The sequence below is a fragment of the Molossus molossus genome, unplaced genomic scaffold, assembly GCF_014108415.1.
Source record: "Molossus molossus isolate mMolMol1 unplaced genomic scaffold, mMolMol1.p scaffold_m16_p_12, whole genome shotgun sequence".
Taxonomy (NCBI): Eukaryota; Metazoa; Chordata; class Mammalia; order Chiroptera; family Molossidae; genus Molossus; species Molossus molossus.
In genome coordinates this window covers 58115638-58132964 of record NW_023425347.1, presented here as the reverse complement: position 1 = coordinate 58132964, position 17327 = coordinate 58115638, and the positions used below count along the sequence as shown (strand labels likewise).

At 39.6% G+C, this 17327-nt stretch overlaps 1 protein-coding gene across 10 annotated transcripts in view; it reads left to right on the top strand.

Annotated features, from left to right (window-relative positions):
• The window catches only part of NFIA (nuclear factor I A), a 355490-nt gene that overhangs the window by 229160 nt on the left and 109003 nt on the right, over positions 1-17327 (top strand). For 9 of the 10 annotated variants that reach the window (XR_004958825.1, XR_004958826.1, XR_004958824.1 and 6 more), the window contains one exon: positions 7324-7398. Coding sequence is in view for 6 of the 10 variants with exons in the window: in XM_036255155.1 (XP_036111048.1) it covers positions 7324-7398 (75 nt within the window). In the remaining 4 variants the exon portion in view is untranslated. Of the gene's footprint in view, positions 1-7323; positions 7399-11957; positions 12026-17327 lie in introns of all 10 variants that reach the window. The other variant, XM_036255159.1, reaches the window with a different exon arrangement.

Below are 17327 nucleotides of genomic sequence, written 5' to 3'. Positions count from 1 at the left end.
TATCCTGAGATACAACTTTCTAAATGTAGAAATATTTCAGTCTTACTGTCAGTTCAACAGCGCATGACAATCTTAATGTTTATCGTAAACAGACGAAATGAAATTTCCTCTACCATCATAAAAATGAATCACATAAACAGCATGTATGTGTATTTTTATTGCTACTATGTTCTTTCTTAGTGGATGTCTGAATTTTTAGTGTTTATTTTAAATAAGGAATTACCCTTAAAATAAATACTATCTCAAATGTCATCAATGAATGGCAGAATAACTTAATTTTTTAAAGTATATTTTTATTGATTTTTTAGAGAAGAGGAAAAGAGAGAGAGATAGAAACATCAATGTGAGAGAGATACATTGATTGGCTGCCTCCTGCACAGCCCCTACTGGGGATCTAGCTGGCAACCCGGGCATGTGCCCTGACAGGGAATTGAACAGGGACCTCTCAGTCCATGGGATGACGCTCAAACCACTGACCCACACCAGCCGGGCATGGCAGAATAATTTAAATAGTTAGTGTATAATAAAAAAAAAATCAGACCAAAATTTTAGAATTTGTGCTTAATGGATCAGCATGAATATACCCCCAGCCCACCTCCTCAAAAAAACCTGTTTTCTAAGATATTCCAAATTAAAAGTACAGAAATAACATACCATTGGCGGTAAACTAATGATAATTTATATTGTGCTTTAGAGGGCTACCAAATAAGGTTATCTCAAGTCACTCATCTGAATCACTGAGTAAATATTTATTACACAACTACAGCAAGGGTTTGTGCTGGGCCCTGTGGGTGATGTACGATAATGAGACACAGCCCTGCCCTTGCGCGGTTTGTGGTGGGAGTGCAGAGCTAAGACAGGTGAGCAAGTAGCTGTCAGAGAAAGTGGAGAGAGGCTGTACCATAACACAAGGAGAGCAAAAGTTCTGCTCAACTTAGTGGCATTGACTGAGCACGCCTGAAATGCACTGATGCGGGTCCCAGGGGCAGATGAATGATGGCATCCCCTTCCCTTAGATGCTTATAATCCAGTGGGGAGTTCACAGAGGAGAAATTAATATTCCAGGGAGGAGCAGTGTCGATAAGGTGAACTCTTCTTTAGAAGGATGAGAATGCAGGAACTGTGAGAGCAGTGCCATCAGGATTTAGCTCATCACAGCCAATCGCAAATACTCGTGGAGTGCAAATAGTGTGAGCTTGTGGGAGCTTTTCTTCCTTTGAGGAGCCCAGATGTACAAGCAGGAAAGGTCCCATCACAGGCCAGTCTTTGCCCACACAGGCCCTTATTCACCAAGGGATAACAGAATGGAGACACCTTCTTGTTGCCAAAGAGATCTGTGTGTTGTAGTTGGTCTGCATCCGTTAGCCAGATAAGACTTGATCATTTAGAGCTGCCAGTTTTTTGCTGTCTCAACAAGACAGGTAAAAACACCATCGTGTGTGTAACCTTTCCTCCTCAGATACATTCATCCTGCTCTGTGGACATTCAAATGTTCTTTAAGGGCCAGCCCATTGGACCATTTGTTCCCAGCTGTTTCTTCCCCTGACCTCTGAACAGTTCTGCAAGGTTACCTGTCTCTCTGCAAATCGAACTTTTTTCTCCTTTCCTGCCTGTTAAAAGGTAGATAGATGTTCATTCCCATCATAAGATGAAATTCGGTTCCCATATAATGGCATTTCCATAACTGCTGATATCATCGAGGTAAAGAGAGCTGCTTTTCCTAACCACCCGTAAAAGAATTTAGCTTTTTATATTCCTGCCTCTCTTAGAAAGCCTAATCTCTCCCCACTGTGAATAGGACTGACTCCAAGGTATTGAAATCTCTACTCTAATTGGGAATTCACTGAACAAGACCTCAGTGAATGAACTTTTTCAGCCATTTTATATAAAATGAAAAAGGGTGTGCTCCTTATTCCAATCTCCTCTGCAATTGCTCCTGAACACTAGTTCAGAATTGGAGAGCAAGTCCAATCATTACGCAACCTGGCTTTTCATCTAAGACGTGCTTAACAAAAATATATGTTTTGCACTCATTTCTGAGAGACCCTATTCAAAATGTAAATCTTGGGACCTTTTGGGAATGTTTAATCAGCTCTCCAACTGAAGATCTTTTAATGCTAACATCTCAATTCAGAATTACTTAAATTTACCTTTTTATATTCTTTTCCATTTTCTTCTCATCTTGCCATCAAGTAGAACACCCAGATTAGTGTTATTTCCCTGAAAGTCATTTTTATGGTTTGGTTTGTGTGAGAACAAAATATTAATCTGCTCAGGTTCGCTTAGTAATTACATTAGCCATGTCATTTTTTCCATCATTTCTTCAGTTTCAGTTTTCGTTGCTGTCTTCCACTGGGTCAGTGGTTTTCTCAATAATTGGTGAAGGAACAAAACCAGTTTCATAGTCATTCAAAGTTACATGGTGTGTTTACATGGACCTTTCCTTGGGGACACATTATGAAGATAAAGTAGTCAAGGCCATCTGATAATCTCATAATACTGTGACGAGATGAATCCATTAGGACTTGTGAAATAATTCTCTTTATTTTTATTTTTCTGGTTATTGTACATTCACATATATTTCACCTTCTAAATTACACACATTCTACTAAAATAGCCTTTGAGGCACGTTGCTAGGAGGGAAAGGAGGATCAAATTATTATTTTGGCAGCGACTCTCTTAGGATCACACAAGATCGTAATTCAAGCTTCAGACTAAATTATTTTGCTTTTTTTCTTCGCCTCGTATGTTTATTAAATAATGCTGCGCTTCAACTCTGTTTTTCCTTGTTTTCCCAACACTTGAACCATAATCACAATAATAGGACCACCCCCAGACATTTCTCATCAGAGAACCTGATGGCACCTTCTTGATCAGAAGTTTTAACTAGAGGGGTTGTCTAGCCTGTCCTTGTCCTGTTTAGTTTGGAAGGACTCTTTGGATGGCTCATTTAATATTTTTCAGATGCACACTGGCTTGGTTTTAGTTCAAACTGTATCGCTAGGGATGAGAGAAAGAAAGAGACAGAAAAAAAATTCTGCTTACATTTTTATGAAAAGGGAAACACACATACTCGAGCCTGATCTGAGTTGGGTTTTTAGAGGCATCTCTGGAGTGCTCACTGCATACCAGCACTGTGTTAGGACCTGGAGGGCAGGAGACGCAGAAGATGCTCTTAAAGGGCTCACAGTCTGATATGAGAAAAAGACCAAGTTACAATCTAGTGTGCTAAATCCTAGATTAGAAGCATACATAGTACAGCAGGTCAATATTCAGAAGGGAGAAAAGGAATCTTTTCCAGTGGTAGGGTAACAAGGCAAGGCTTTTGATAGAGGTGACAACAAAGCTGAGTCCTAAAGACAAGTAGGAGGTGGTCCAGCAAAGAGTCAGAAGGACAGAAAGTCCAGGAAGAAGGAGCAGTGTGAGGGCAGGGGCTGAACCAGTGCCCTGGAGGAACATGTGTTCACTTAGGCCAAGGAGTAGAGCTAGAAGCAAGACACAAAGCAGAGGCTACAAGGAGGTCGTATGCCATGTGAAAGAATGTGTACTGTACCCCGAACTCTTTGTGGGACTCTTGCAAGATTTCTCACAGAGTAGTGATCTCCAGGCACTTTGGATTTCTCTTAGCATCTCCGACATGTTGTTCTTTCCTACCTCAGGGCCCTTGTACATGCTCATCCTTCTGCCTGGAGAGCTCTTCCCCCTCTTTTCCTGGCTGTCTCCTTAGTATCTTTCAGATGTCAGCTCTTAAGAGAACCCTTGTCTAACCACCCTTTCTAAAGTGTTTCCTGTTTGTTTCCTTCATATCATTTATAATTTTTTAAATAATTCGTTTCTTTTACATTTTCATCTCTCTTTAATCATAGACTGTACATCTCATGAAGGTATGACTATATCTCAAACCCTTAAGCCAACACCTGGCCCACAGTAGGGGCTCAACATATATTTGTTGAATAAATGAATCAATTATCAGGTTTGCCTGTTAGTAAGACAACTCTGGATACAGAGTAGAGAAGGGATTAGAAGAGAAGCCAAGACTGATGATGGAGAACATAGAAGGCTGATGAAAATTGGGAAGTGCTTGAGCCACAGTCATAGGAGGGAGATGGAGATGTAATGTACTTGGAGTCAAGAAATAGTGAGAAGTGGAATCCATGGGGATTAGGTGGATATGGGTGTTTGTAAGAGTCACGAGTCAGGACTGACACCAAAACATAGAAAACTCACCCTGGCCGGTTTGGCTCAGTGGTTAGAGCGTTGGCCTGCGGTCCAAAGAGCCCCGGGTTTAGTTCCCGCTAAGGGCACGCACCTCAGTTGCAGTTTGTCCCCGGCCTTGGTTGGTCGTGTGGGTGGCAGCCACTTGATGTGTCCCTTTCACGTCGATGTTTCTCTCTCTCTCTCTCTCCCTCTCTCTCCCTCCCCCTCTATCTGAACAAAAAATGGAAAAATGTCCTCGGGTGAGGATAAAAGAAAAAAGAATGGTGGATGGTTCATTGGCATAGGAAAGTCAAAAGAGCAAGAACAGGTATTTGGGGAGAAGAAAATGATCTCGGCTTTGGACATGTTGGGTCTGAGGATACCCGTGGGCTATCTGGATGGAAATATGCAATAAACATTTCGATTCCTGTGTTAGGAACCCAGGAGAGAGATCAGGGCAGAAGATAAAGATTGGAGAGTCACTGGCTTATAGATTCACTCATCCACTCATTCAACAAATATTCACTTATTAACTGCTTTGTCGCAGGCATTAAATACATTGGAGAATGAAACAAATATTATTCTAGCTTTCACAGTATCATAGTCAAGCCTTATAGCTGTTATCACGGAAACAGAGAAGACAACGTAGGAAACTTAAGAGATGGACAAAAGAAAAAGGGCCATCAGGTCAGGGTGAGAGTGAAGGGATGAACACAGGCATTACCCCCTCCCAAGCCCTGTGTCAAAGTAAAGTTCATTTTCAATTTATATTGGTTGCTTTTTTCAATTTTATGATGGCAGAATTAATGTATGTGTGTTCATAGTCTCTCTGTGCAAAAATTCATGTTAAGTTGTCCTGAAAACAAGGAATTTCAAAGGCTGCAACTGAAACAAGTATTAGCCCGCAGTCAGGTGATGAAGACAGAGATGAGCAAGAGCTGGAGATCAACCCGGATTTTCCTATTCAACTACGAATTTCCTTGCCATTGTTACATGTGTTTTAAGTCAAACTTAATGTCCATTGTGATTGGATTTATTTGGTTATGGTCCATGGGATAAATGTGATCTGAATATTGTCACAATAGAAAGAATTGTCGTAGTCTGTGTTGCCAAGACCACATTTGAGAACTTTTATTAATTTTAGTTTTTGTTTTTTGTTTTTTTTAATTCTCACCTGAGGACATTTTTCCATCCTCTGTTCAGATAGAGTGGGATGGGGGGGGGGAGAGAGAGAGAGAGAGAGAGAGAGAGAGATCAGCGTGAAAGGGACACATCGAGTGGCTGCCACCCGCACAACCAACCAGGACTGGGGACAAACTGCAACCGAGGTACATGCCCTTAGCGGGAACCAAACCGGGGTCTCTCTGGACCACAGGCTGACGCTCTAACCGCTGAGCAAAACTGTCCAGGGCTATTTTAGTTTTTTATTTTTACTTCTCATTTCTCTTAATCCAAGAGACAACACCTTAGGCCATTCCCAAATAACAGTGTACTAAAATACTTAGATGTAGGTTACTTGGGAGGTGAAATTTCTTAAGCCATTCTTCAAATGAAATTTTGCCATTTTTAACATTGTGGTGTATATACATTATTTTCTTTTTTTAAAAAATAAAGATATAATTGACATATCATATTAATTTCAGGTATACAACACAATTCACTATATATATTGCAAAATGACCCCCACAGTAATTCAAGTTAATGTCCATCACCACACATGGTGCTATTTTATTTTACAAAGCAATTTATGATTATCAAATATTTCTAAAAATTAGAGCTATTTATCTAAAATAGAGTAGATTGTGTATTTGATTTTAAAAACTGAAAATTTTCTTTTACATCTCAGTAAAAAAAATCCTTTTATGCAGAAGTAATATGTAACCAAAAGAAAAAGAATAATTTGTAGGTCCATTTATAATCCAACACGGTGATTTTTTTTAATGTGTTTATGTCTATGACATTTAACGCTTTTTTAATGCATACATGTGCCATAGGTAAACTGCTTCCCCTTCCTAATGGGCAAAATAGCTTTTATCAATAAAATAAATTTTACTTAAGACTTTTGATACATATTAAGATTTTTTTTCTTATGTTGCATTTTTTAAAGGTGTTTTCCTTTTTTCAAAAAACAGTTATTTTAAAAAAATTTCCTTCAGCCATCAACTTCTCCTTTGACTCTAATTTTAAAACAGGTGATTACATTAATCCTATAGACAGATCTCTCAGCTAGGTTCTAACTGTGTGACACTCATAGAATGAGAAAACTTTAGGGGCAGAGAGGGAAATAACATATCATCAATTGTATTCCTTGCCATTTTTAAGTTTTATGTTCTATGTTCCTAAACATGCTATAAAAATAAATAAGCAGTTAATAATATATATATATATAATATCAGATATCTTAAACAGAATTAATTATATCCAGCAAAAACAGCACATACAAAATTTAAAGAGTAAGTCATTTTGTACCATTAATTTATCTTTTCTTAAAAATAAAATAAAATAAATCAACCCACCCACAAAAACCTCTTGTTCTTAAAACAAATCTAAAGTTTATCTGTACTCAAAGAATTTATTTTTATATTTCAATGGTTTTTAAGGGGCTTGCTTCTTCTAGTCTGACTTTTTACAGATTTACCCTGTGGTTCCTCTAGAAATGAAGGGAACATCTTTAAATCTTGTTTGATTTGAATGAATGGATAGCTAATCCCCATCAGATGTTTCTTTAGAAAATCATGTTTAAAAACTGTTATGGAATTTAGCTATCTGGGCTGATTCTTAGGTAGGCTGTTTTCATCCCAGTTGTTAAGATCTCAGAGGTCAGCCAAGGTAACCATTTATTTTAAATCATCTTTTGTTTCAGATTTCCTGTTGAGTTTTTTTTTTTTTTTAACCATTTCAAAAATCACCCAGTTGTTGTGTCATAGCTTTCCATAACCTCCAGATTCAAACCAGAAAATCTTCTACAAAACTAAATGACTGTACCCTCCCACGGAAACGCTAACTAGAGCAGAATATGAAATTAGACATCGTATTTTTTAATCACAATGAAACTCATGTTTAGAATTCTGTTGCCAAATATCCTCTATTTATGACACTTTGCTTTTTTTGTCTTTGTTTCCCCAGGACATTTGGGCTTCCAGGACAGCTTTGTCACATCGGGTGTTTTTAGTGTGACTGAGCTGGTAAGAGTGTCACAGAGTAAGTATAATTTTGCTTTGATTTGGTACAGAGTCTCCTTTGGTTTGTGCTTACTTTCTGCCTAGGCCTCCTGGAGACACAAATAGCTTTCAGAATCCCCTTTTCATTCACCCATTGGAAGAATTTTGCCACGCAGTTTATTTAACAGCCAAGAATTTAAATCAGGAAAATTTGATGTCATTTTAATGTGAGACATATGGAGAGAACTGAAATCCTGAGTGTCTCACATATTCCCTAGTTTATAGTGTGAACCTGGTTTTAAAAAATTCTGAGGCTTCCCTGATTTCTAAAAATTCTGCATTTAAAAAAATTTGTTTGTGACCTTTAAAGAATGCTAATGCCCTCAGCATGAGTGACACGGTACAGCATGATCATTACCAGCCTGTCAATAATCACCAACAACAGGGACTTAGGAGTACCTGTCACCACCCCATTCCATTGATCAAAGGGTCATTGATTGTATTTTTGATATGACATAATCCAAACAGTTCAAGGAGAAGGTATAGGATTCATTCTCTCTCTCTCTCTCTCTCTCTCTCTCTCTCACACACACACACACACAGTTGCTCTCCCTCAAAAACATCTTTTTGTTTGTTTTTATTTAAAAACATACCTACAATGACTATGATGTTTGGGGTCCCAATAACAAGAAGAAAAAATACCGAATATTAATATCTTTTGTCCCCCTCCTACTTCAAAGTATTACTTGTAGATAAAATAGACACTATCAAAAGTGGTTTCAAGCTGAAACAAATCACTTGTGGAATGAGGTGGAGTAAAAAAGAAACCTTTTCTTTTCAAGTTCATAGTCCCCTACCACCACCACCATTCCCTGCATTACTGTCTTGCAAGAATGACCGAGCAAGCCAGTTGATCTCATAACAAGAGACCAGGTCAAGCAAGCCATCCTGATCTCACAGTTTGGAGTTTGTCTATTCTTATTTCTTAAGGCTAGAAGACTCTTAAGAAATCAAAAAATAGGATAGAAGGTAGGGGTAGGGGATCTGGGGTAGAGGGATAAATAGAGAATGACTATTGAGAATTCACTCTCTGCCAGGCATTGTGCTGAGTTTTCATGTAGGCGACATAAATTAATCCTTGCAATAAACTTGTCAGATAAGACATTACTCTTAGTTTCAGAAATGAGTTAAATTGCGAATCTATTGAAGTCATTTACCCCAAGTCAGACAGTAGGTAAATGGTTAAGCTTAGTCTGTGTAATGCTAGAATCCATACTATTAGACTGACCCAAGGGAACTTGAAATCTACAATTCGAAGCTAGATGGGGAAAATAGCAGGAAGGTAACTATGGGTGTCAGAATTCTGGGAGTCAGGATGCAGTGGTATCCAGGTATGGGGCGAGGATTGGAAACCTAAGGAATAAGTCATTAGGAGCAGCACATTGTGAGATAGAAGGGAGAAGTTTCTGTCATATTACGAAGCATGCTTAAAGTAAGCTACCAGTGAAGTAGTTAATTTGGAGGATATATGCTGCTCTGGAATAGCTACTTAGCCAGTTATTTAGCACAGACAGATAACAATGCATTTGTGTGTGTGTTTGTCTACACACACACACATATACATATATAACTTTTTAGGACTTTTAGAAATCACTAGCTCACATTTTTCTTGTAATTTTATTTTATTTATTTATTTATTTTTATCCTCATCCGAGGACATTTTTCCATTTTTTGTACAGATAGAGTGGGAGGGAGAGAGAGAGAGAGAGAGAGAGAGAGAGAGAGAGAGAAACATTGATGTGAAAGGGACACATCGAGTGGCTGCCACCCGCATGACCAACCAGGGCCGGGGACAAACTGCAACCGAGGTACATGCCCTTAGCGGGAACCGAACCCGGGCCTCTCCGGACCGCAGGCCAACGCTCTAACCGCTGAGCCAAACTGGCCAGGGCTTTTTTTTTTCCTTTTTCTTGTAATTTTAATAATAACAGTAATATAGACTGATATATCAGAGTATAACTGTCTTAGTGGCATTACAAGGAAATACATTGATTGAGCCCTTACAGTATTCCAAACAGCCTCAAAGAATGAAAATCCTTTGAACTTGAAGATTGGAGCACTAGACCTTTTTAATGTACCCTGGCTACTGTAATGCTTACATTTAATCTTCATTATCATCAGTGTCTGAGACCTGGGGGTTGTATGAGAAGCCTCATGCTGCTCAGAACCATCCCCAGAATCTTCTGGTTCTTCCATGCTCCGTGTGCTCCTTTAAGGTCTTATATTCCAGGCTTATCAGTCCCAAGCTTGATTAGACCTCCATGCTGTCTATGATAACATGGTTGCCAAGTGAATTCTAAAACTGCCTTCAGGATTGCCAGAGGGTATGGCTGGACCACAGATTGAATTTGCAGAGGGACCTGGTTTTGTTTCCTGTCGCTGCTTAGGGGGTTGTGTTGCTGATGCCTGGCATCACGAGCGGCCTTGGGCTCTTGAATGCTTTTCGATTCTGCACACTGCTGTGTAATCGCTCTAGGACTCACTCGCACATGGCCTCATGCTGACTGAAACTGTTTGGCAAGAGTGGGACTGGGCTGTGTCAGCTAAACTATGGCTTCAGGCCAAATTGCCATCCAGAGCCCCCTCCCTCTTGCAGATCTTTAATCCAGGTTTGTCAGGGTATATGTCTCAAACTTGCCTTGGTGGCTGGGGTAAAGATCCCCAACTCAGGTTTCCTCACCCACACACCTTTCTGAAAGACTTAACACTCAAGCCACACGAAAGAATCAAAATCCTTAACCACTCCTTACAGTGCTGACCCCTTGCCCAGGCTGGAATAGCTAAGTGTCTGTTTTAGAGGTACAGCAGACACTTTTTACAGATGAGTAGGGCTGGGTGCATCCTGCAACCTTGAAATAGAAATAAGCTAACTGGCACATAAGTTGATTAAACGCACAATGTTAGTGCTGTTAAGAGCATGATCCAACACTAATATGAAAAATTATAGCAGCTAGCATTTATTAAGCGTGCACCATGTACCAGGAATCGTGCTAGACACTTTGTAAACATCTCACTCAGTCCTTCCGCAGTTGCTGTTCTTGTCCCCTTTTACAGATGAAGGAGACCACAGTACTCTGAGGTTAAGAAACTTGCTCCTTTTACTTTGCTCTACTCAGCTAGCTGACTGCAGATACTTTTGTCATGACCTCTCCTATACCTACATTATAGAATTAAACAGAATCCAAAGATTCTATGCTTTTATTAAATAATTATTTCTTGTTAGAATTGATAAACTTTTAAATGATTAATGTGTACATTAAAAAAGATTAAAACTATTTTCAGGTAAAACAAAACAAGTAAGACACTTGAATTTTGTCCCCCTAGATTTGTTTTTTGGTATGATTTATTAAAAAAATGAATAGACAATATTTTAGAGCAGTTTTAATTTGATAGTTGTAGGTTAACAAAAAGTGCAGAATTTCAGTATACCCGCTAAATAATTTCCCCTATTATCAACATCTTTTGTTAGCATGGTACATTTGTTACAGTTGATGAGCTGGTATTGACACATCATATTAACTAAAGTCCATAGTTTAAATTAGGGTTCCTCTTTGTGTTATACATTTATGTGTTTTGACAAATGCATAATGACATGTTTGCATTATTACAATATTACACATAATAGTTTCACTTCCCTAAAAATCACCTGTACTCCTGCCATGGCCAGTTTGGCTCAGCGGTTAGAGCATCTGCCTGCGGTCCAGAGAGACCCGGGTTCAGTTCCTGCTTAGGGCACGTACCTCAGTTGCAGTTTGTCCCCGGCCCTGGTTGGGTTGTGTGGGTGGGAGCCACTCGATGTGTCCCTTTCACGTTGATGTTTCTCTCTCTCTCTCTTCCTCTTCCTTCCTCCTACTCTATCTGAACAAAAAATGGAAAAATATTCTCGGATGAGTATTAAAAAAAAAAAAATCACCTGTACTCCATCTAGTTATCTCCTACTCCCCAAACCAGTGATCTTTTAACTTTTTCTGTAGTTTTGTCTTTTACCTGGATATTTTCAGTGGCCTCAGTGTCTTAGAATTTCTTCACTGTGTTGCAAAATTTTTCTCAACGCTCTTCTTATCTATCCCAGCCCCACCTAGTCCCCACAACCACACTTAACTATGATCAAATATATAGGTTGGAATTTCATAGTAATGGTGGCCTTAGTTTGAATTCTTTCCCTTTTCCTGGCTCTTTAGAATTCAGTTTTTAAATTTGCTAATATAAATATTTACTTTCCCCAGGTTTCCATTTAGTTTCTGTTTTTAGTTTTCCTCCTTTTAAATTTAATAAAGGAGGGAGGTGCTATTTCAGTATTTCCGCATGAGGATTCACTGAAATAACTATGTGCTAAGCTTGTTGTTTATAATCATGTTGCTACAGGGTGACAGTGGCAGAGAAACTCAAGAGAAAGCTGCTGGCTTAGCCTCACACATTCAGAGGTGGAAGCCGGCAACAAGGTTACTGTACTGATGAGATGCACAGAGCTGTTGGAGTCTCCCACTAAGTCCTTGCTCACCCTTACCTCCTGCCTTTTTTTTTTTCCCTATCATCTAGAGTTCATGACAGGCAAGAAAGGAGAGTCCTGTTTCTTTCAGCAACCAAGAAAGCACTATAACATGAAAGTAAATGAATGTTTGTTCTCCCACTTCTTCCCCCAGGTGACAGGACCATCTGAAAGTTGTGCTAGTTGTTTATTGTTTCTTTCCGGGGAGAGAGGACCACTATTCAGATCACTAGACACTGTGCCAGAGAGAAAGAGAGATGTCTTCTCTGCTTTGGGGAAGGGGGTTTACCAGTGCTAACAATGTGGTTCAGGATCACTAAAGTTGTTTGAGCATAGTGCTGCAAGGAAAGAGACAGGAACCATCTGTTGGAATGACTCTTACATGATGCTGCATTTTCAGACGAGTCTCTTTCCCATGGAGTTGCCACAAAGAGAGCCCACTCTACGAGCTGCTAAATGGTGCTCTTAGATGGCCGTCTGGGTCAGCCCCCACTCTTGTTTATTTTGTACCACTGTTTCCCTCCAGGTGTGTGCTTTGAGGCTGTCAAATATCCTTCCTGGTAGGAGCCCAGAAAATCCTCCTGAAAAATCCACTTCTTCTGCCCATTTCCTTCTAAAGTGCTGACTATTTTACTTGAAGTCGGTGGAGTGACTCCGAAACCCTAAATACTTCTCTGGGAAAGAGGAAAACCGCAAATACACACAGGCCATTGTGACTCTGGCCTGGTGGGTTCTAGTTATCCAGGCCGTGGTTTGTACACCCGAGCTGGCTGCAAGGGTTAAGTAAACTTCGTGGCTGGGATGACTTCATGGCCCTGGAATTTTGAAAAGCCAGGGTTCTCAGTACACTGTGGCCAGCCTTAGAGTCTTTGGGTGTGAAAACCGCTCTCAGTTACCCAGACTGATTTTTGGTTCCTGTTGCACTGCTGCAGAATCTATTAAAATCCAGCAGCTGAATTGTCCTGGCTCTGCCACAAAGCTGGGCTGCTGGGTGGCTCGGGATTCCCGAGCTGTTTGTCAATGGAGAGTGGGAGTGAATGGAGCCAGCCATACGCCTCAGCCTGGCATGAGGTGGCACCCTAGTGGCTGTTTTCTGCCTTAGAAGTGTGTACTATTTCTGAATTCTCACACAGGAATTGTTAAGATCCAAATTGCAGTTCATTTATAAACTGCTTTTTTAAGTCTCTAGGTCCTCTGTGTGTCTTTGGGTACCTATAGCCATACACTCGGATTTTCTGGCTTACTTTGTATGAACTGTTGGCAGTGTTTTAACCTGACCTGATAGAGCTACTACAGCAGAAATAACTCAACTTCAAGGTATAATAAGAAAATGAAGCTCTGTGATAGGAACAAGCCCAAACTCGAACATTACAAAATGCTTTTGCAAAGAAGGTCTCATCAGGAAATTGAGGGTATAGGATAGAGCTTCCAGACGCCCAGTCCTTTAGGGTGCCATTTAAATAGTTGCAGTGTTTTAGATCTTGATTAAAGTGAAATAGATTCAATGCTTTCTTTTCTGAACAAGTGGCCTGTTGGTTCTCCTCTGTTAATTAGCACGATAACTATGATCATTGCATGGAAATTAATTTAAAAAATAGGTTATACTCTTAAGCAAGCTCTTCTTTGGAAAGAACCATAGGAGCTTGAGCATTAAAGTAAGAAACAAAAAGATTATAATAAAAAATAGACTGCAGCCCAGGCACAAACAGTGGCTGTGACCTTGCTGTTTGTCTGCCATTGCACAATTCAATGGCAGTACACTCAAACTCTGCCCTCGATCAATATCCTATTAAAGCAGCACAAAAAGTCTCCATAAACTTAGTGGTTAGCTATGTTTATAAATGGAACTCGGCATAATTAGATGGTCAATAGCAGGCTCTACTAGTAATTTTAAAATGAACATCACACATTTTCCATCTGTAGAAGTCAATGGTTCCTCTTGCAGAGTTTTTAAGGAAAATCTGTTAAGTTATAGAATAAAAAGTACTGATCAGCCATATATATTTTCTCTCTTTGCCTGCTAAGCCACCTTATCCTGAATATATGATGACATTGCAAATGTTCCATTTTCTAGTTTTAATCAACCCCTCACAGAGAGGTAAAATATTAAATATTGCCATACTCTTAGGAAGAAAAATGCCAGTCTAGCTGGCTTGATTTAGAGGGTTTTCTCTAATATAATCCTAATAAATTTTCAAAATAAATACTACAATTTAATTAGTTCTGAAGGTATTTTTTGTTGTATATTTTTTTTTCCTTTAAATTTTTGGGACATTTTTGGGGTATATTGGGACAGTAAAGCTGGCAGCAAATAGAAAGGACAGGTAGTGATAGAAATTTCTGTCACACCTGTCTTTTTTCTGAATTCTAGCTCACAGTCTGGGTTGCCAAACCTGATTTTTTTTCTACCCTACTCTCCTCACCTAATAGAGGAAGAGCCACCTAAAGTGAGAGTTGTCCCACCTTACCTACAGGTTGAAATGTGCATGTACCTTGTGTTTAATGTGTCCCCAGAAGTGGTGTTATGACCACCCCGTCAGCTGGAATTAGAACTGTGGTAAGAACAAGCCATGCCATCAGCAGATTCACTGGTCAGTGCTGCACACAAAGTCCAGTTCTTTCTGTTGCACTCCTGTTCCCACAGCCTTCCTGGTCAGAACCTGCCCTGAGACCTCATGGCAGGATTCAGGGGGCCTTTTGACCTCTGTCCTTAGCTAATTCTTCTGCTAACTTTACCAAACTATGAATAATTTTATTGTAAAAATTTGACTCCGTGCCCTGGCTGGTTTGGCTCAGCGGTTAGAGCGTCGGCCTGCGGTCCGGAGAGACCGGGGTTTGGTTCCTGCTAAGGGCACGTACCTCGGTTGCAGTTTGTCCCCGGCCCTGGTTGGTCGTGAGGGTGGCAGCCACTCGATGTGTCCCTTCACATCGATGTTTCTCTCTCTCTCTCTGTTCCTCTCTCTCCCTCCCACTCTACCTGAACAAAAAATGGAAAAATGTCCTCGGGTGAGGATTAAAAAAAAAAAAATTTGACTCAGAAGCAGAAAACATGACTTTTAATGTAAATACTAATTTGTTATGATCTTTATTCATATGTTCATCTATTTCTAATGTTTTCTAGGTAACTCGTTTGTATGCTTCCTATGTATAATAGATTATATGAAATCTGTAAGCAAGAAGGCAGCATGGGATCATAAAATAGTCCAAGATATCAAGTTAGTGAGTTGCCTCTGCCGCCTATTAACTGGATTACTTTGGGCAATATTTATCCCTTGTCAGCATGTTCTCCTTATTGGTGACAGTCATTTATTCAATCAACAAACATTTATTAAGTGCCAACTGTGTGCTGGGCCTAAGCCTGAGTGCTAGAAATATTAAGACCTCTCAGGAGTATTCTGCGAATTACGTGAGAGAAGGTCAAGTGTCCAGTATACAGTAGATGCTCAGCAATGTAACTGTGATTACCGTTGAACAAAGCCTCTGTCCCTGATCTTTCACGTGTGCTCAGAGCTGATCCTTGAGCTAACCCCACCATCAGAAACTTTATTTAAAATGTGTGTGTGTCTGTATGCATTCTGTGTGTGCCTGCATATCTATGTGTGTGTGTGTATATTAAGAAGGACCGATTTTAGAATTTATGTTCCAAAATTCAATTTATTATAAAAACCATCAGAATGATCCCTTTAGAATTAGTAATTCTGATAGAATAAGAGCATGCCAATACTAGATCTAATTCATCTGCTTTAGGAAGCCAGAAAATTCTTACTCCTCAAGTTTTCAGCCAAAGCCTATGGCTTCTATATTATTCTGGAATTTTTTCTTCCCGAGTATCTAATGGGCAACAAGATGTTTTAAAATTCTCAATCTAATAGTGACACAGATAACAACTTTTAAAGTGACTAGCCACGTCATGAACCTTTTTATCAGAGTTTTTATAAGTAGTGCTTGGTTCTTTAATACTCAAAAATTTTACTTTTTCTTAAGTATGGACATAAAAATCCCCCCTGAATAACTGGAGGTCATTACTGGCAGTATTGTCTTCGGTAAACCTTTATTTATGCATTTATAAGCCTCAGTGTTTTTAAGAACAGATATTCATATCTAATAGGTAATATTGAGGAACTAAAAGTCATTTTTAAGATTTCTAAAAGCCTGACATAAATCTTACATTACTCCACAATAAGACCACAAATATTACTGAGATTGGGGCTAGAATATATGATCGTAGCTACCTCTTGCTGAGTGCAAACACTGTTGTTGTTGACCCTGTAGGCATGCCTAAGATGGGATTGGTAGTGTCCACACTCAGCAAAGCTACACATTAGGTCAAATAATGGAACTGAGTTCATCTAGTATATGATTGATATGAGTACATATTAGGATTTTTCAAAAAATGGAGAAGAAAAAAATTAAGCATTTCTTGGTGAAATTTTTGAGAATTATTGTTGTAGACCACTGGATTTGTACCAGATTGTTGGGATGGGACTCTGTTGATGTAGTTTGGTTTCCTGAGAGCTAATGGTCGGGTAGTCCCAGTGCATCCTTGGTTAAGGAGCCTGTGTTTAGAAGCCCTTTCCTGGTTTATAGATCATTGTGGTGAAAAGAATTCTTGGGCCATCAGATCCATCCCCTGTCAGGGAAGACTTAATCCCATGACCAAGGCTGTATCAGATACTAAGCGGGTACCACATTTGACCTCAACCAAAAGCTAAGACAAGATGATACTCTAAAATGTAGAAAATCAATTTCAGTCCCAAAGGCAGAAGCCACTAATGCAGGAGATCAGTCAGCATTGCCTGCCCCCCATGGATGGCTCTGCGAGACCCAGTCAGGCCATTGACCCAGTGAGGCACCGGCAGGCACTTGTAACTTGAAAGACCTATAAAAAACAAGAAGTGAGCAAGAGGACAAGATAGAGCTTTGCCAGTTGAGTGGTAGGTATTTTTCAATTTAAATTTTGCTGAATTCATCTCCCCAGTAATTGATGACAAAGGCAAAAAACAAGGAGACTGGAAATGTAGTTTTTACCTTTGTATTTTTTAGTCAGATAGATAGAGCTGTCTGGGTTCAGATCCCTGTTCTGCCACTTATTTAGCTATGTGATCCTGATCATGTTACTTAACCTAACAGCTCATTTTCTCATTTGTCAATGAGAACAGTACAGATTTATATTCCATAGGGATACAGTGAGGAAGAAATCAGATAACTCAGGTAAAATACCTCGCACTTGTCTGGCACATAATAAATGCTCAATAAGCCCAGCCAGTGTGGCTCAGTGGATTGAGCATTGTCCCAATGACCAAGAGGTCCTGGTTCAATTCCCGGTCAGGGCACATGCCGAGGTTGTGGGTTCGATTTCCAGTGGGGGACATGCAGGAGGCAACCAGTTGATATTTCTCCCTCATATTGATGTTTCTGTC